The sequence below is a fragment of the Nannobrachium achirus genome (assembly GCF_963921795.1).
Source record: "Nannobrachium achirus genome assembly, chromosome: 1".
NCBI lineage: Eukaryota > Metazoa > Chordata > Actinopteri > Myctophiformes > Myctophidae > Nannobrachium > Nannobrachium achirus.
In genome coordinates this window covers 29,352,719-29,373,147 of record NC_137810.1, presented here as the reverse complement: position 1 = coordinate 29,373,147, position 20,429 = coordinate 29,352,719, and the positions used below count along the sequence as shown (strand labels likewise).

Genomic DNA, 20,429 nt, shown 5'->3' with positions numbered 1-20,429 from the left:
AAGCCTTGCCGAGCCATGAGGCCCACAGGGCAGGAGCCTACAGTATGTCCTGTTTCTGTAGCGTTAGGCAGCTTGATGAACAAGTACACCCCTGGACATGACGCTAGTATGTCGCAGGGACTTACCCCCAATCCAACCCTGTCGGATAGCGACAATATAAAGTATATCATGGCTGGGGTTACATGATTGTGAATTAAAACAACCCTGTCAGTTTTATGCTTTGCTGGGCTGGCATGACTATAGCGTAACAGGTGGTGTGATTGCTGCTGCCTGAATAATCAGTCCACCTATTTGTTTTCATCTTAATGGGTTCTGGGCTACAGGATATAGTTACTACTACCAGGTGTCTGATTACTATGACACCTCTCATGGTAACAGGAGTTTGTCTTTTGACTTTTACCTGGAGTTAAACACCTTCTTGTCACTTGTGACACCCCAGATATTCTTGCACCAATAAGTCAAAAACATCTTGATATAGACAATTTATGATGCCAGAACCCAAACAGATGAAGCCAAAACAGGTGACCAACCTGTACAGTATTGTAGCAATTCCGACAATATGGCTAGCTAATAAATACTAGTCTTACTTGGAATGTAATATTTGCTTATCCAAAACTGAAAACGATAGCACAGTTTTATGCTTTGTTAGTATAGCAGTCAAGTTGTCGTGTTACTGTATTTTTATCTGCTGCCTGGTTTATTAGTTGAGCACATTAACTGTGTATTCACAATATATTCAAAGATGTAGCATCATATCTACAAGCTCACAAACCCTGCAATACGTCACATTGTGAGCTTGTAGATCGTCTATTTTTGAATAGCCGAAAAACACCAATTCATAGCCTGTGTCTCTTATTACAGTATGTGTATTGTTTGAGGATCTAACAAAAGGATAGAGCCAGCCAGAGTTATGTACTCTATTCACTTGGATTATACTGTTTCAAAGTGGCCTCTAACATCTCAGTTCCCCCTCTTTGTAATTTCCCTGGAGATTTGAGGATGAACTCAGGGTCAATGCGATGCTAATGTAGACAGTAGAGTATGAATGCACAAGAATACAAATGGGGGTGAGAGTGGAGGAGATAGGGAGTGGTATGGAGGGACTCATCGTTCCACTATGTATTTCATCTGTGGTTTCCTGTTGTCCACTACTTTGTTGACGGTTCCTTCTTCAAAGATTCTCAAAAGAAAGGAAAACAAAAAAACTATGTGGTGAACGTGGTGAATGGAAGGGAATAGAAAAGTAGATCTGGGAGTGAGGGAGATAGAGAGAGAGAGAGAGAGAGAGAGAGAGAGAGAGAGAGAGAGGGTTTTAAATGAAATGCTTAAGGCAGATGGCTGTGTGAAGTTTGTCCTAGTAACACACACACACACACACACACACACACACACACACACACACACACACACACACACACACACACACACACACACACACACACACACACACACACACACACACACACACACACACACTCTCTCTCTCTCTCTCTCTCTCTCTCTCTCTCTCTCCCCCTCTCTCTCTCTCTCTCTCTCCCTCTCTCTCTCTCTCTCTCTCTCTCTCCAGGTAGAAAGGCTGACCTATATTTTATGTGCGATAGAAAAGATAACCCAGAAAGTAGGCTGTGTCATTATCTCTAATTCACCTTGAACAGTAAGGTCCACCTTATATTGAAGCCAAGCATAAAATGTAGAGCAAGTTATACGTTGGGTGAATGTGTGAGAATAATGGCGGACTGAAGGCCCCAGGTGGTTTACTAGGCTATTGTGTCAGTTGAAAGTGATGGTATTTAGGGTATATAGGGTAATTCTAATGTAGTACTGGTGTGAAATAGAATTGTCCTTATCTGTGGTATTAAACTGAATCATAATTACAGTACAGAACTGTAACAGTAGTACTTTAATTTAAAAAATCACACCCAATGTGAAGTGAGCAGTGGTTGTACTTGCATAACGTCTTCAATTGGTAATTGGTGATGTAATACAGGCTACACACACACACACACACACACACACACACACACACACACACACATTGCTATGGCAAAACGCTGAGGAAAAAGACTAGGATATAGGTCTAGGATGTAATTGGTGATGTAATATGGCTACACACACAAACACATATTGCTATGGCAAAACGCTGAGGAAAACACATTGCTATGGCAAAACGCTGAGGAAAAGTGGCTACAGATAGGTATAGGATGTAATTGGTGATGTAATATGGCTACACACACACACATATTGCTATGGCAAAATGCTGAGGAAAACACATTGCTATGGCAAAACGCTGAGGAAAAGTGGCTACAGACACACGCACAGCCACTCTATGGAGCGGTTTACCACCGCTCAAAAATTACTTTTCCCAAATATGGAGATGATTGACATTATAGGTGTCTGACATCATAGACCACATGAGACTGACACAGTATGTCCATATATGGGCATTCCAAGATATGGGCTTAATATTGATGACATCAGGGATCTCCATATATGGGCATAAAAGGGACAAGGGTGGAATGGTTAGCACACTCGCTCAAATAGGGACAAGGACTGGCAGATACAGAGATATTTGCAAGTGTGACTCGTGTCACGACAACCATGCAATTTCCAATTGCATCTTTCTAGTATTCATATTCACCGTTGCTAGACTGCACATATACATTATTATCCAGATACTTTCTGCTGAAGGCCGTAATTACATTCATTGTAATATTCACCAACTATTGATCTAGTACTCATATATCCATTGACACTGTATAATGTGAGCTTGTAGATTGCCAATTTTCGTTGTGCTACAGCTGCACAACTAAGTATAAATTGGGCTTTACAGTTCAGTGCACGGTGGCTCTTTATTTTGAGCTTTAGTTTGGTCAGTTCTTTGCCCTAGGGCTGATACAGCTTTGTTTATCACTCCCCTCACACTGTGTACATGGCTGGGTACGTGGGGAAATTATTTTTACACACATTCCCAACAGGGATGGGAACAACAGTACAGTTGTATACAAGTTATGGGGGGACTTAAATTAGCAGGCACATTGCTTCCATTGCTGGCTATGAAAACGTTATTTAGCCCACATCATACTCAGCAACATACAGTTATGTATGTACAAGTGACCTCCTTTCAGGTGATGTCATAGACCTGAACCGACATTCTAACTCTATTCTCCCTGAAATTGCCTTTTCTTCTTCTGTGCTGTGCTGAATTTTGCATTAGGACTAATGGAGATTTACTAAATTAGCATAAACCCACAGTGTGGCTCTCTATATTATGTCCTTTCCCCAGCAGTATAACATACTCACATGAGATTTTCTTCCTCAACTCCTCAACCACTTAGACTGTTTCTATAGCACATTACTACAAGGCAAAGTGCTTTATGTAAAACATTAAGCATCGAGACATTTAGACAGACTTAGTGCCAAACGACTTTCAGATCAACTATCTCACTATGGACTTCCCTGCCAAGCGACTTTAATCGACTTTTACTTATACATTTTTTTTTTTTGAAAAAATATTTTTGGACCCCATTAAATCTAGTAAACATGATTTCAATCGCGATTTTGCATGTTCCACCCCCATACAACCCCATCTTTCATACAGGGCAGCCATCTTTGCTTACATAACATGTAAAACATAATGGCTATTTTCTCAAGAATGCCTGAACAGATTTCCAATCTGATTTTTTTGTTTGAAAGCTGTGAACAGCCTGCACAAACATGGTGCATGATCTGTGCATGGGCGTGCATGATCTGTGCACTATAAATTACATGGAAGTCTATGGAGACTTATGGCAGGGAGATCCCAAAGAAGGCATATTTAAATGCTTAAGAGAGGGAAAAATAAACATTATAAGGACATTTGAATATAATAAAAAGAAGAAGAAAACAAAGATAGAAATATGATAAATAAAATTACGTTGAGGAAATAAAGAGCAATACAGTGTGTGATTAAATGAAGGCTTGGGAGCCAGAGTGGGTGTTCTTGGGTGGAGGGGGGTGGGGGGGGGGGGCTTATTAAGATTCCTGGCACACCTGTGAAAGCCACTAAACAGTGGGTTTGAATGGATACAGCCTTGCTTTTATCCGTACAAGGACTTTTCTCACGTGTCAGTGTTATGGGGATGCAGGCTAAGCAGTATCCAGCTATGGCATAGAGGCTTACAGCACACATTCCTGCTGCAATTCATCACTTGTGCTCAGTGGAGCTCTCACTGTAATGCTGGGTATGACCGTATGATGGATGGATGCTACAGAGACAGGCCTGTGTAGGCTCTGTGTGTGTAGTGTGTGTGTGTGTGCGTGCGTGTGCGTGCGTGCGTGCGTGCGTGCGTGTGCAATGTGATTGTGCACAATTATGCTGACGTCAGTGTGTGTATTTATGACCCTGTGCATGATGCGTGTGTATGTTTGTGTGTTGGAGAGATGTGAGCTGTCAGTCTGCAGGGAGCGGAGGGTGTGGTCCTGCATTATTACTGTGATTTCAGCACACAGCCTCTCTGGGAGGAGAGGAGACATTATAATAATGACGAACAAGGAGGGTGCAGAGGGGAGAGGAGAGGAGAGGAGATTAGGAAGGGAGGGGACGAGAGGAGAGGGACCAAGGGTGAAGGAAAGAGAAGGAGACTTAAGTGGAAGGGAAAGAGGCCGGGGTGGTCTGGTGACCGCTGGATGGGAGAGAAGGGCAAATGAGGGAATGAAGGGGGAAAAACAGAGGAGGATGTTTGGGGAGGTGAAGAGATAGAGAGAGGTATGGTGTTACAGGAAAAGGAGCATATCGAGATGTATGGTGTGTGTGTGTGTGTGTGTGTGTGTGTGTGTGTGTGTGTGTGTGTGTGTGTGTGTGTGTGTGTGTGTGTGTGTGTGTGTGTCTAGAATTGTCTATATGAATTCATTCTTGTCTTGCACACGTGTACATTTACCGGTATGCAACAGTGGTTATTCGTTATGTATTATGTTCAATGTCAAAGGTGCCACATATTTTATTGGGGTTTACTTAAAAAGTGTATATGAGCACATGAGTGTGTGTGTGTGTGCATATTGTTAATGTTTCTTCACTTCCCTGCAGTCTACTACGAGGTGCCGAGGAGATGGGTCTGAGGAAGGCCGTCAAGTCAGATTTCGGAGGAGGCGCGCGTAGCTTCTCCTGTGAGGAAGACTACATCTACGAGAACATTGAAAGCGAGCTGTGCTTCTTCACATCACAGGTGACTGTGGGTGTGTGTGTGCGCGCGCGTGTGTGTGTGTGTGTGTACATGTGTGTTGCACATAGAACACACTGTGAAGATGTTTACAAAAGTTAAGTACAGTACAGTAGCAACTACTGGAAAAATATGCTGTGGCGTATAGAATATGCCAAACTTTTTGCACATGTACATCTGAGGATGCTCTTTTCTTTTCCTGTTGCTCTTTTTGCTTTTTGCACTCCTTTATTTTATTCTCTTTTTTTATGTCTTACTACCAGTAAGACTCCCTAATCGGGAGATAAGCGACCGTAGGTGGCTTATCTCCACAAATAGGGCAAAATTTTGTTTTTCCAAAATCTTCCTGATCCATGTTGATGACATGAGTGTAGACATGCTGTGTAGTGATATTCGTGATTTTAGGGCAAAAACTGTAGGAGCAGTGTCCAAAAATGTGTTTTAAAAATCGGCCTGAAGGTGGCGCTAGAATAGGGCCATGTGAGAAATGAGGGGTGGGGTCTCCGCGTTGCCTTGGCGGACGAATAGGTACCGGCCCCGGCTCTCCCGGACGCTCCTAGCCCGAGTTACGGCATTTTATGTGCGCTGCAGTGGCAGGGGGTCCTCCACTGGGGGCGGCACCACTTTTGCATCCGTTCTGGAGCACCAGGAGTCGGTGGTCCCCGGGAATTCCCCGTGAGCAGCCCCGTTGGGGTGGTCATTTGGTCATTTTTGCACATTTGGTCATTTTTTACATCTGGGGGGGGCTCCGGGGGTCCTTGGAGGTTGTAGTTTGGCAGGCAAGGAGTGTGTGTGTAAAATCTGGCATGGATCGGGTCAACGGGTGCGGAGATATAAGCAGGGAAAAAGTGTGACGTGTGACTTGTGAGCCCATTTGGTTATTTTTTACATCTGGGGGTCCCCCAGGGATCTGGGGGTCCCTGTAGTTTGGCAGTCAAGGAGTGTGTGTGCAAAATTTGGCATGGATGGGGGCAACGGTTGTGGAGATATGAGCAGGGAAAAAGTGTGACGGACTCACTGACTCACTGACTCACAGACAGCCGGTGGAGGTTTTGGTAGTAAATGCGACCTGACGGTCGCAATTATTTACACCTTTTTAGATTATTATTATTATTTTTAGATGTGGTTTGCTGTTATTATATTGTTTTTTGATATACGACTGCATTGTGTGAAGGATGCCAAACAAAAACAAGTTTTACTCTTATGTACCACCTGTACAAAAGACGTAACAATAAAGTACAACCTTGAACCTTAAACGTGTGTGTGTGTGTGTGTGTGTGTGTGTGTGTGTGTGTGTGTGTGTGTGTGTGTGTGTGTGTGTGTGTGTGTGTGTGTGTGTGTGTGTGTGTGTGTGTGTGTGCGTGCGTGTGTGTGTTTGTGTAGTACAGAACAATGCACAGGTACTTACTGTACTCGGACATAAAGTATGTGTGCTATGTGTGGACGCTTTACCCTCTCTGAATTAGATTAACACTGAGGAGGATGTTGCTGTGTACTATTGAGAACCTCGTTGATGTCCACTGACTCCAGTCATTCCCTTTCCACTGATGACTGACCCTCATCACTACATTCCTAACCTAACCTTAACCCTTGCCCTAACCTTAACCTGAGCCCAGGTCTACTTCTCGAACTATAACCCTGAACCTAAAATAACCTTGAAAAATGAGGACCAGCTAAATGTGGGGGTCACACGCACACGCACACGCACGCACACACACACACACACACACACACACACACACTACTGTCTGTGAGCTTACAGTGCTTCTCTTTCTCCTGCTATCCACAGGAAAGGCAAAGCATCATTAAGTATTGGATGGACAATCTACGTGCCAAACAGGGGGAGACGCTGCATAACATCAACTTCCTAGAGGGCCAGCCAATCAGTAAGCATCATGTCACATTAACGTGTCCCACAGCTGATGTCTGCCTGTCTTGATTACAGCTGTCATCTGTAAAACGGGCACCCTGCTGGCTTGACATATTAAGACCAGAGGCAGATTCTACAATACAGTTTTCTGTGGTGCTCAAACCTTTTCATGTCAAGGACCCCCAAAATTATACGTGTTTGGCCACGGACCCCCATCTTAAAATATTTTGTTCCAGGGACCCCCAGAAGCAAAAAAAAATGTTTGCTTAAAAATATGTATATTTAATGATTAACTCTTATACTGCTTTGGACGTTACTGTTCGCCCCAATTCTCGAGGTCGCGCCGCGCCAATACGGCCGTTCGTTTAAAATAGCAGATCTACAAGCTCATATCACGGCACGAAGGGATGCGCTATGAGCTAAAGAAATTTGAAGAAGAAATGTTCATCTAGTTCATATTTTTTCTGCATATAATCATGCAGAGACCAGGCTTGGTGAGGTTGAGGACTGAACATTATAATGCTGAATTCACGATGGCTACTGGCTTTTGAAGGGACTGACTGGCAGAGTTTACAAGAGATGTGCATGATTAATCAACTGAAATCTTGATGAACGAGGACCAGAATTCATCGATTAATCAAATGTGAGGCGGACAGCCCTACTGTTTTGATCTCTGATCTCTTTTTGATCTTTGATCTCATCCATCCATCCATCCATCCATCTCTATCTCCTTACCTCTCCTTCTCTGTGGGTGTTTCCTCCAGTCCCAGAGCTGATGGCACGTGGAGTGATCCAGCAGCTGTTTCCTCTCCATGAGCAGAGGATCCTCAGTCAGCTGATGAAGTCATGGGTCCAGGCTGTGTGTGAGAAGCAGCCTTTAGGTCAGTAGGACAACACAGACACACGCACACATGTGCGCGCGCACAAACATGCATGCACGCACGCATGCATGTACACACGCACGCATGTACACACATACACTCTCTCTCACACACATTGATGTAAACCTCCTTCATACATTTCTCCTCAAGATTTATTTTCTTAATTATTATTTGTACTACTTGTTATAAATGATTATGTCCTTTGTCCTTGTTGTAATGAACCTTCCACTCTGTGTGTGTGGTGTGTACAGATGACATCTGTGACTACTTTGGGGTGAAGATTGCCATGTATTTTGCCTGGCTGGGTTTCTACACCACGTCCATGCTGTATCCAGCGGTCATTGGCTTTGTTCTCTGGATGCTCACTGAATCAGACCAGGTGACCAGACTGTTCAACTCATCATTCTGTAACAGTCTCCAAAGAATTGACCATGTCCAAGAATGCAGGTTTTTGAGCGGTGCCTGACACTCCAACATTTGACTGTGTGATGTACTGTATGTCTGTCCATATGTCCGCATGAGTACGGCAACACCAGCTGCAGCCACTCAGCGGTGCTGATGAGTAGCCTGCACCGCTCTCACACACATGCATCTCAGCCCTTAGGGGTTGCTGCTAGTCTCTGACCCATTGACCGACCATATTTACACACTCACAAACAAACACTGACTGCATTGATCGACCTTGCACACATCAGGTGAAAGCCGGTATTACACTAGATCAGCTTTCAGGCACAGGCAGGATTAAAACACATATCTGTTGAAAAATCTGACCTAAAACAGTGCACAAAGGTTCCAAATGTCGAGTTAACATCGGTGGCTAAAGGGTCAGCACTTTATATGTTGCATTTGTACATGTATGGAGAAGTACCGGCTTTGCGTGTGGAGACCAGGACATAGATACGTAAGCAAATGATTCTCCATAAAATACATCTATTGATCCAAGGCTACAATCAAACCGGCCTGTGTATATCCATTTTTGTCTAAAGTGTACGTGTGTGTGTGTGTGTGTGTGTCTGTGTGTGTGTGTGTGTGTGTGTGTGTGTGTGTGTGTGTGTGTGTGCACACGTGTACATGGGTGTGTGTGGGGTCCTTCAGACGAGCCGTGACATCTGCTGTGTAGTGTTTGCACTGTTCAATGTGGTGTGGGCCACTCTGTTTCTGGAGCGCTGGAAGAGGAGGGGGGCTGAGCTGGCTTATAAGTGGGGAACACTGGACGCCCCCGCCGAATCCCTGGAGGAACCACGGCCACAGTTCAGGGTGAGTCCCCTCGTCAGGGGGGGGGGGGGGGTGGTCCCCAGTTCAAATATGATTATTTTGGGGGTCGCGGCCTGAAAAGGTTGAGAACCCCTGCTCTATTGTCTCACATCGCCTGTGCTGTCTCCCCTTCTCTCCCTGCAGGGAGTGAAGCGCTGCAGTCCCATAACAGGGTGTGAGGAGTTCTACTACCCTCCGTGGCGGAGGCGTGTGTTCAGGTGGCTGGTCAGCCTGCCAATCTGCATCCTCTGTCTCTGCTTCGTCTTCCTCGCCATGCTCATCTGCTTTGAGCTGCAGGTCTGTCACTAATACCAGGACATTACTTCTGTCGATAGGAACATTTTACTCTGAGATTACACAAATGTAACAAAAAATGCACCCACAGGCAGGCTCACATACAGTATAGGCTCTAATGCAGTAACAGTGACCTTTGCTGCGTGTCACTTCCCGTCTCTCTCTCTCTCAACTGTGTACTATCAATAAGGCAGAGTTTGCATTGGAGTTAGCATATCCCTGTGTTTGTGTGCGTTTTGTCCGGGTACTCTAGTTTCTTCTCACACCAAAAAGAGAGTATGCATTCCTGCCTTTGCCCTTGACCAAGGTACTGTCATTTACAACTGGAGTTGGTCCCTGGGCACTGCACTGGGGCTGCACACTGCTCCAAGTAGTTAGGATGGGTCAAATGCAGAGGACAAATTTCCCCTAGTGGATATTAAAGTATACCGTACCATACCTTACCTTAATTAACACAGGAATCTACTGTGTAGTAGTTGTACTGTAGCAAGCTATCCTGTACCCGGGGAGATGTGACTCATGAATGTATTGAACGTCCGTTTTTGTGTCTCTGCAGGAGTTCGTGATGGGGATCAAGGAAATGCCTCGGCTAGCGCGTTTCATCCCCAAAATAATGCTAGCTATCACTGTGACTGCATGTGACGAGGTGTACAGGAAAATTGCCTGCTGGCTCAACGACATGGGTGAGATTATAACTTCAAGGTTTACTAACATTCTGTATCAGTTTGGTGTGGTTAATATCAGTAGTCACAATCTCACACAGACCGCTTAGATGTATTTCCATACTGAGGGTAAGTGCCCGGGAGATATACTGTACCATCTATCAGACAGATACTAGATGGTTCCTGAGGGGATTCAAAATAAAATCCATCAGGTTTGATAGACCCTGATATCCAGAATAAGTATATGAACCGTAAGTACGATATAAGCACAAACAACGAATCTCATACTTAATCAACATCACAATGTGAATAAACAACAGTTTATCTCTATTTACCTCTCCCCTGCCAAAAGACAAAAGCTTACTGTAAGTTCCCTCACCCTCTGGTTCCCATTGGTCACTTGATGACATTCTACTACTTCCCCCAATTCCATAGCTTCAACTCAATGTTCTATAATTTATTCACAAAATGAACATATTATTATTAGAATTAGTTTTGTTACGCTCAAGAGATCAAGAAAAAAACAAATGCAGACATAATGCTTTCCATGGGGCAACCAATAGATCCAAACACTATGATATAGTTACAGCAATGAGTCTATGAAGCACGCTCGATACATGAACCATGTGATTACATTGTAGCGAGATCAAAGAGTGTGGTAACTCAATGGCACTTCTGCCTACTACTACTTTTACTCTCACTTGTATGGTTTTGGCTATACAAGTAATTATGTTTACAGTAATATTGTGGTATCATATGATACGAGTTTGCACAGCTGATTATTTTGTATTCGTGACACAGTTGTACCACTAAGTATTAACCGTTAGTTGTTATGCCTACTGCACACTCAAGTGATAATACTTAATGCTGACTCAGTGGTTTATTGTAATATATCTTCCACAGAAAACTACAGACTCCAGAGTGCCTATGAGAAAAATCTCATCATCAAAATGGTTCTTGTGAGTGATCTTTACTAACCACACGAAGTCTAAGCTAGATTACTAAACCAAACCAAACTAAACCAAAAGATTATGTTTCACACCAACTGCTTTTTGTCACTTAATTACATACTTACTTTTGTACATCACAGCTAAATACTTATCTTCTCTCACAGTTTCAGTTTGTAAATTCTTATCTCAGCCTTTTCTACATTGGATTCTACCTCAAAGACATGGAGCGACTGAAAGAGGTAAGAAACAGCCAGGTCCCACAGCCACATGAATCCCTCTTCACCTCCATAATATTTTGTCATCTCAGCTTCTGTGAACCACTTCCTCATGTAGGCTTATTGTTTTCTCTCCACTCTGTCCACTATCCATCTCTGTTCTACGCATATCCATGGCTCCATACATGCACCCATGCATCCATACTGTACATGTATCATCCATGTATTCATACACCCCACCCACCCACCCATCCATCCATTTCTCCATCCATCCATGGAAGATGCTGCTGGTGTTGTTTCTGTGTCAGAGTTTGCTCAGGCAGCTCAGGGACAACCTGCTGCCTTACCTCTACCTCCAGATGCAGCTGCTACTGGTCACACCCTGGTTAATAACGGATTTTCTCAGGTCCAAAGTATGACCCCTGTCGCTCTATCTGTAAGGGTGGAAGAGATCTAGACCACCCTTTGCACTCATGCATGGCACATGTTGGCCTTACGTGCCCATTTTGTGTGCATATGTGGCCTGTTTGTTACAATGCAGAGTTTAAAACTTTTATGTCACACTATGTGTTCTCTAAATAGTAAATGTGCTGATGGTCTTTAAGACTAACTTAAAGCACATATACTCCTACGGGCTGGGCGATATCTGTCAGCAGGGCGTGTGTGGGACGGGAGGAGTGGGACAAGGGCCCTGCATCCTCCTGGTGGGGGCTCGCCACTGGCAGGCGAGTCAGTAGGATATAACAGCAGTGACAACACAGACATGTGTGTGGGGAGGAATTCATTGGCATAACCACTAAATTGGGGGGGGGGGGGAACAGGGCACATTATTGGCTAACCTAAATTTAGAAAAAGGGAAGCTGGTCTTGGCGTAAACTCTGTGTGTAAGATGGACTTTTGCCCTGATTGTGCCAGACCACACCTCATTTTAAGACCAACACACCCATGGGCACTGGCCTTGAAAAGTGAAAACTACAACTGCATAATTTGGAAAATAGCAATGATAATTGCTTTGCACCATCCTGCGCCGGGTGGAAGATCCGACCCTTGATGTTATACTGTTTGTCGACTTTGCAGTTTTGCTTGCATGGCTTTATTTGTGTCTTGACCCCACTTCACTTGCCAGTGTTTTTCTGTTAATCTGTTCTTCTGTTATTCACTTTATCTTTTGGATGCACATCATCCAAATGTATTTGACAAGTGTTGCAGATGGATTTTACTATACTTATGTTTTTGTTGTATTGTGGCTTGTGTGAATTGTTTTTGCAATAACACTCACAACCTCAATGTTGTGTTCTCTTCTGTAACACTCTTTTTAATACCTGCCTGCCACCTCTCTCTAACAGAGTGTGTGTGACACTGCCTGCCTGTCACTATCCCCACATCTGAAACACTAGCAATGTAGTACCTCTGTAGCACTGACACTTTAATGCTCTTATATGTCTGTAATCCGTTGGGGTTCTGTCCGGGTGACTTGGTCAGTGTTTGTCTGAGCTCTGTGCTGTGTGCTGACTGGACCAATTGGTTCAAGTTAAGTAGGTGGCAAAAGAAGAATAGCATCAACTCATATGTTCTAATCAGTTTAGGCATTTAGCTGACAGTTTACAGTTTAGGCATTTAGCTGACGCTCTTAATCCAGAGTGATTTACAATGAGCAATACAATAAGCAAGGTAATACAGTACATAAATACATCAACATCAATACATCAATTGCATAGAAATATCAATCTATAAAAGATAACATAGGTAGACCAAGCACCTAATCAGTAAAAAACGTTATATAAAACCTAAGAATGCTATCTAGCTTTCATGTATGGTCATTGAGGGTAGGCAAGTGCCACGGTAAACAGGGAGTGAGTCTGCTGTTCTAAGTGCGACAGGGAGTCTATTACACAGTTTGGGGAGGGCGAACTGTCTAGAACGAGTGGATTTTTGTCCTGGGGTTTTTAGTGAGGGTTCTGTCAGCATTCCTGTGTTCGCTGATCTGAGTGAAGGGGGGTTGTAGGGGTTGATCAGGCTTTGGAGGTATGGAGGTGCCATACTCATAACCTTGTCAGGTGATTATATTCAGTAAGGTTTATCTAAGTGAGGGTTTTGTGTTTGTGTGTGTGTGTGCTGTAACCACAGTACAGTGTGTCAGCATTGTTTGCCTTTTGATTGGAGTTTTATGTCAGTCAAGCATAGAAACGGCTAAGCACTAGGCAGATCTCTATTACTTTGTCTGCAATCACTTATGTAAGTGCTACACATGCGGTCAAGGGGCTCTTGCCCCAGGGCTTGCTTTGGGTTGTTGTCTCGAACTATAATGTTATTTATTTTGAGCAGTTGTTTGTCTGGGTCTGGCATCTGTACTGCAGGTAACCTAAATACACACAAGTGTTGTTCACCTATGTCAGATCTACTATATGTCACCTATGTCAGGTGTGGATGTCAGTTGCCTGTAGTTTTCCTGGACTTGAGTTTACATGCAGTGTGTTCTGGTTTGGCGTGTCAGTTGCCCTGTGAGAGTTTGTCATCTGTCCTCTCTCTGTCATGCTGATCATCCATCCGCCTGTTTCCATGACCTTGAGCTTCAATTGTTGCTCTGTAGGCAATACTTTATTTTGGGTGTCCTCATTATGTCATACTCCCTTCTGTCTTCACAAAACAATCACATTATCTTATGACTGTTTTTCTCTTGGCCATGTCAGATGCTGGCCACTCTACTCATCATGCGGCAGTTTCTCCAGAACGTGAAGGAGGTGCTTCAGCCTTACCTGTACGAGCGCCACAAGCTGGGTGAGCTCACCCTGCGCGCCGTATGGGACCTGCTCCTGTCGGCGTCGCTCAAATATATCCGGCTGGCGGCAGGAAAAGCCCAGCCGTCTCCCCCCGACCAAACGATGCCAGGGCCTGGCCTGAGGGGCACCAGACCTGGAGTGGGACAGTCAGACAGGAGGTGAAAATAATGCAAATCAATGAAAACTAGTATGTAATTGATATATTTGGTAATAAAAGTGCTATTAGATAAGTCTGGGGTGATTGTGCCATTACACTCGCTAGGACATGAAAGCATGCATTTATTAATGAAATAATTATTACTAAAAACCACATAGTGACATAATGCAGTGGTTCTCAACCCGGTTCCCCAGATGAGGGTCCCCAAATTATTTTGGAGGTTCCCAGGATGATTAACTTAATGTGCAACATTGTTTTCTCCCTCAACAGTAAACAAACCAACATAAAGTTTAAGTGTATAGAGGGTATCTGCACATTTCTAAAGTGACAATTTAGGGACTTTTAATACCTCTAAAATGACACATTAAACATTGGCCAAATTGTCAAATATTAGAGGCAGAAATTGTGAAAATAGCCAATCTACATGCTCACAACGCCTCGCAATCGTCTATTTGCTATTTTCACAACGCCTCAACCCTTAGTGCTCGTAGGGTGGGGTCCCCTGTGAAAATATGATTATTTTGGGGGTCGTGGCCTGAAAAGGTTGAGAACCACAGATATAATGTACTATAATTCAGCAGCTATGGTTGTCTTAACAATGTCAATTGTCTCTCCGTCAGGGAAAAGAAGTGTTTAAATGGTGGCTGTGGGGTCCCTGACGACGAGGAGGGAGGAGAGAGGGACGAGGCCGACAGTGGGAGGTTCAGTGAAGGAGAGACGGAGGAGGAGAGTGTGATTGACTGTGGTTTGAAGTTGAGAAAGGTCAGCTTCATAGAGAAGGTACATAATGTAGTTTTATGTAGTCTGTTCATGGGCGTCAGAGAGCAATTATCTACCATGGTGAATGGTGTCTTCCTGTCCACGCTGTGCCCTTTTCAGAGCGTTGTTAGTGCTTCATTTTTAAATCCATTCCGCTTGTAGAACTCCTACTTTTGGCACACGACACCGCCATTCTACGGAGAATAAACTGAATAAATAATGATAATAATAAATACATTTTATTGTTTACAGTATGGGTGATAGGGGTGGTTGCAATGCAGAGGATGACTATGCCTCCTGTTACGCCCATGTTTTCAAGGCTTGCCATAAGTCTGATATTTACCATTATTCACACAGCTGCCATTTCACACTTACAGTACGTCAAGCTCAGCATAGCCTCGGAAACCCAGGCTTTTATTACGCTCAGCATGACACAAGAGCAAAATGACCACCTTGTGAATATGGTACATTTCACAAGTTGTTGATCTAAACACTTTTTAAGGAAAGTGCTTATACAACTGAAAGTCTTTCTTTTTCCCCCTTTAGGTGGACAGGAGGCAGCCATCCTGCAGCAGCCCACCAATAGAGGACAGCTTCCTTGAGGAGGGCAGCCCCACCATGATGGAGAAAGGGATGGACCCAGCCTCCGTCTTTGAGATGTGTGACGACGATGACGAGGAGATGAAGGAGCCCGGTGCTGGAGTCGCATCGGCGGCGTCCGAGGGCTTGGCTGCAGCGGCCACCACTGCTGCTGCCGCGGCCACCGCCGCCCCTCTGCCTTCTTGCTCAGAGAGCACCGCCACGGTGCGACACAGACGGAGGGGCAGGAGCTTGGAAAGGGTGGAGCCTAAACCCAAGAGGGAGTCGTGGATCGACCCGCCTGAAGAGAGAGAGAGCGGCACCCTCACTCAGGCCGAGATAGAGAGCTGCATGCAGCCGTACGAGGTAAGGAGCGCCAGTGCGCCAACAAACATGCTACTCGGTTTTAATTGCTGGCTGTGAGTGCTATGTGATATCAATTATCCAGCGAATTGAGACTCTGACATAATGTGAATCATGTGATCCTGTCACAGTTGTCAAAACCTTCCAGTAACATGGAGAGACTGAGTGAGTTTATTGTGTAGAATGAGGAATTTGGAGTCCTCATCAGTCTAAACGAAACTCAGGGGTTTAAGTTTAGGTATTTACTCAACCACTTCACCTACAGTATAGAAAGTTAACACATAAAATACATGTAATCAACCTCCAAAGTTATTTAGTAGGTAAATTGGTGTTATGCAGTACTTGGTTAAGTTCCTTTATGTAGGGGGTGACACATATCAGTGAGTTACCAAGTCAACTTCCTCAAGTCAAGTGTTTGCCAATCTTCCAGTTACAATAGTGGTCCATAAAGCATTGTGTGTCGCTTTAGTGGTAGAGAATGACACAGTTTCCCCCCCTCTCAGGACACCTTCCAAGACTACCAGGAGATGTTTGTCCAGTTTGGCTATGTGGTGCTCTTCTCCTCAGCCTTCCCACTGGCTGCCATGTGCGCTCTCATCAACAACATCATTGAGATCCGCAGTGATGCCTTCAAGCTGTGCACTGGCCTACAGCGACCCTTTGGAATCAGGGTAGAGAGCATCGGCCAGTGGCAGGTCAGAGGCACATTACATACACCTGAGCAGGGGCTCAAAATATGTTTCCTGCTTGGGATAGAAATTCAGGGAATTCAGTTTGTTAAAACATCCAAGTATTCCTTCACGTCATATAGCGGATATTCTGGGTAATAATGATCCACTTTCTTCCCTATAGTTTAATAGGAGATTTAAGAGAAGTAGTGCTTTGATAATTACATGACTGCCTTTATTTCAGGTGTTGATTTGAAGTTATTTTCAGCCAAATATAGTTTTTGTGAAATTATAAAATTGTCATTTTCATAGAGCAGCATAGCCAACATAAATGTGTGTCTCTGTGCAGACTGCTATGGAAACCATGGGCCTGATTGCAATTATAGTCAACTGTTACCTGATTGGTCAGTGTGGCCAACTACAACGTCTCTTCCCCTGGCTCAGTCCTGAGATGGCCATCATCTCTATCGTCATTCTTGAGGTACTACAGCATGTTTTACCTGCTCACCAGGCATCTCAACAATCTCTACAGGCCCTATATTACATTGGTTCTCAACCTATTGGTCGGGACCCCCAGGGGCGGGGGCCCAAATTATTTTGGGGGGTCCCCAGATGATTAACTTAATGTGCAACATTGTTTTCTCACTCAACAGTAAACAAACCAACACAAAGTTTAAGTGTATAGAGGGTATCTGCACATTTCTAAAGTGACAATTGAAGAACTTTTTAATATCTCTAAAATGACAAATTAAACATTGGCCAAATTGTCAAATATTAGAGGCAGAAATTGTGAAAATAGCTGATCTACTATTCTGATCTGATCTGCTATTTTCACAATAGAACCGTGTTACACAAAATGTAATGCCTCAGCTCTTAGTGTTCGTCAGGGTGGAGGGTCCCCAGTTAAAATATGATTATTGTGGGGGTCGCGGCCTGAAAAGGTTCAGAACCACTGCTATATTACACCCCCGGTGCAAAGTTTTGCGCAAGTGTCATTGTAAATTGACTAAACTCACCACATGACACAAGACTAGTTCAGACTAGACACAACCCCTTTGCGTCTTACTTTGCACCCAGATAATGTGCCGTCTAACTAGCTAAATTGGAGTTGGACACCTTGCGCCAGATTGACCAAATAAGGCCGTTGGTCTGTTATCGTTAACAAAATGAACCCTGTAATTAGACTTCAGTTCAAATCTCAACAACGTGATATTGACTGAGCATCCTTGCTTTGTAGAGATTTTTGTGAATGAGAATAATGCATGATGATAAGGTTACATTTCACGCGTAATTGATGTATGGATAAGTAGCTGGTTAAGAGATGATAGCATGGTACTCCAGGATGTACTGTAACTTATCATGTTAGACACAAGGAAAAGCCTCCAGAGGTCAAACACATGGTTTGAATATACTGAGACACCACTTAACTACTGTCAGTACGGTGCTGTGTAGGACATACAGCTTTGCGTCTATATTCAGACAGAGGTAAAACAGCCTACAGCTCTGACCTGGCCTGATAATGAAGTCAGGCCTGGCAGAGGGAGAATGTTGTGACCCGAATATGGTTGTGCAAGCATCAACTCAAGTAAAATCCCTGAAAGAGTATTTTTAGGCATACACTGTGTTGGTTCTCTTTGCATATATAGTACTGCACAATATCATTTTCTCTTTAATGTGACCTTTTCTAACCTTTTTCTTTCCCCCATCCATTCCATCTGCCCATTTTTCTACATTTGTCTGTATATCGATCTGCCTGATTGGTTGTCTGTCTGTAGCACTTTGCCATCCTCCTGAAGTACATCATTCATGTTGCCATACCTGACATTCCTACCTGGGTTGGAGAGGAGATGGCTAAACTGGAGTATCAGCGCAGGGAGGCCTTCAAGGTAAACCACAGGACAACTTAAAGCTCTGGTTGCATTAGATAATGTTACATAATGTTACAAGTTAGTTGCAAATAGGGAGATAAATGTGTGTGATTTGAACAGTTGAAACAAGCCTTAACTAACTGTATGTACTAGTAGATTGCCTGAATCATATCAGCATTACCACAATTCAGTGTATGGAAATGTACTGTATGCAGAAGTATTCCTCACAGCTCCACTTTTTTTTTTACTGCTGTACTGCTCTGTGGTTTTCTTGAAAGAGATAAGTGAAAGTGCAACCAGGAGGTGCAAAGAATAGTTCAGAAAGTGGACATTTGAGAGACACAAATTTGGTGTCTAGTCAATGCCATGTATTAAAGAATTGCAGTAACAGTGCAAGATGTTTGGATAGCTAACACTGCAGCATTGGGAATGGTGAGCCGGGGTTATGCTTAATAATGCGACGCATTGTGAGCTTGTAGATTGGCTATTTTCGCCCCGAAATCAGGCTTTAGATCTGATTATTTTCAGTACATGTAACATTCTCCCTCTATGCTCTCTGCAGAAGCACGAGCGGCACGCACAGCAGCACTACCAGCAGCTGCAGAGGAAGAAGAGGGAGGAGGAGGAGAGACAGAGGCAGGTGGAGCACCACCTGGCCCGCAGGGAGAGGGATCGTGAGGAAGCCAAATCAAGCGAATCCTCCGGGGACCACCACCACGACAAGGCTCACGGCAGCAAATCGCGCTCCGGGGGCAGCGGGGGAGGAGGGGGCAGCGGCTCGGACAAACCCAAGAGACCCAGCTCTCTGCTGGCCAACAACAATGTGATGAAGCTGAAACAGATCATACCGCTTCAGAGTAAGTTCTCCTCGGGCGCCCGATCGCCTCAGTCGCCCACCGGCAGCGAGGCCAAGCTCCCCGGGTTCCTGAGCTTCAAGTTCCTCAAATCACCAGAAAACAAGAAGGAAGTAGCGGCAGCCGCTGCGGCCGCTGCGGCTGCTGCCACCGCCACGGTGGCTACCACTATGACGACAGCATCATCATCATCATCAGGCAGCGTGTCCCAGGAACGTTCCCAGTCACCGACCAAAGCCTTTAATCCCGGGAAACTCTTTAACTTTGGCAAGTCAGAGGGGGGGACGTGCATGAACGGGGCTCAGATGCCCAAGCCTGGAGATGGATCTTCATCACTGGCATCAGACAGACATCTGACCAGGTCTGACCTGAACGGGGTTCCCGATGAGTTCCCCTCTCCTGGAAGGGAAGACTCTCAGAACGGACATCCGACAGACTTTGACCCAACAGGCCCCAAAGTCTAAGTAGTGCCAGAAGGAACCAACCCCTGTTTAATTATTATCTTAATGGAAGAAGTGAGGCATTTACTGTGAGGAAAAGGCCTGACCTCCCCTCTTCCATGCTGTCACAGGCCATGTGTATGTGGCCTTGAAGCAGAGTGAAGAAAAGGAATAATGCCGGCTGTTGACTCGGTCCGTTTCCACTCTTTTTTGCGGGGAACCAAAATACAGGCTTTTTAAGAAAGACATAAGGCGTCATATCATGCCCCCAAACACACATACAAACAAACAAACAAACAAACAAACCCTTCCTTGTCTGCAATACACAAAGAAATGCATGAGCTGCGTTTCTGATACTTTTAAGCCTTTAAAGTGGAGAGCTGTATTTCTTGATTTCTTTTAGTCAGAAATTGTAAGCATCTTGTGGCCTGCCACTGGAACATAACAGCCTGTTGTTGAGGAATAAGAAAAAACAAAACACAAAAACTGTCAGAGCTACGGAGTGCATTCTCAGCCATCACAACAACAAAAAAGATTGATCATTAGATATGCCCCATTTAGTCTGTGAGGGATTCCTGGGCCCTTCATTTTTATATATTCAAGTGTAGAGAATAAAATAAAATTACCCGCCCACCATCTG

General features: G+C 44.3%; 1 protein-coding gene across 1 annotated transcript in view; it reads left to right on the top strand.

The window, feature by feature from the left end:
• The window catches only part of ano8b (anoctamin 8b), a gene marked incomplete at both ends in the record, with an annotated part of 48,543 nt that extends 28,730 nt beyond the window's left edge, over positions 1–19,813 (top strand). The window contains 17 exons of the mRNA XM_080725242.1: positions 5,063–5,201; positions 6,985–7,081; positions 7,830–7,946; positions 8,198–8,325; positions 9,042–9,203; positions 9,345–9,497; positions 10,051–10,177; positions 11,060–11,115; positions 11,271–11,345; positions 11,603–11,734; positions 14,012–14,259; positions 14,879–15,038; positions 15,564–15,962; positions 16,463–16,654; positions 16,977–17,108; positions 18,403–18,513; positions 19,058–19,813. Of these exons, the coding sequence (XP_080581368.1) occupies positions 5,063–5,201; positions 6,985–7,081; positions 7,830–7,946; positions 8,198–8,325; positions 9,042–9,203; positions 9,345–9,497; positions 10,051–10,177; positions 11,060–11,115; positions 11,271–11,345; positions 11,603–11,734; positions 14,012–14,259; positions 14,879–15,038; positions 15,564–15,962; positions 16,463–16,654; positions 16,977–17,108; positions 18,403–18,513; positions 19,058–19,813 (3,184 nt within the window). The remainder of the gene's footprint in view (positions 1–5,062; positions 5,202–6,984; positions 7,082–7,829; positions 7,947–8,197; positions 8,326–9,041; positions 9,204–9,344; positions 9,498–10,050; positions 10,178–11,059; positions 11,116–11,270; positions 11,346–11,602; positions 11,735–14,011; positions 14,260–14,878; positions 15,039–15,563; positions 15,963–16,462; positions 16,655–16,976; positions 17,109–18,402; positions 18,514–19,057) is intronic.
• Positions 19,814–20,429: the final 616 nt, after the last annotated feature.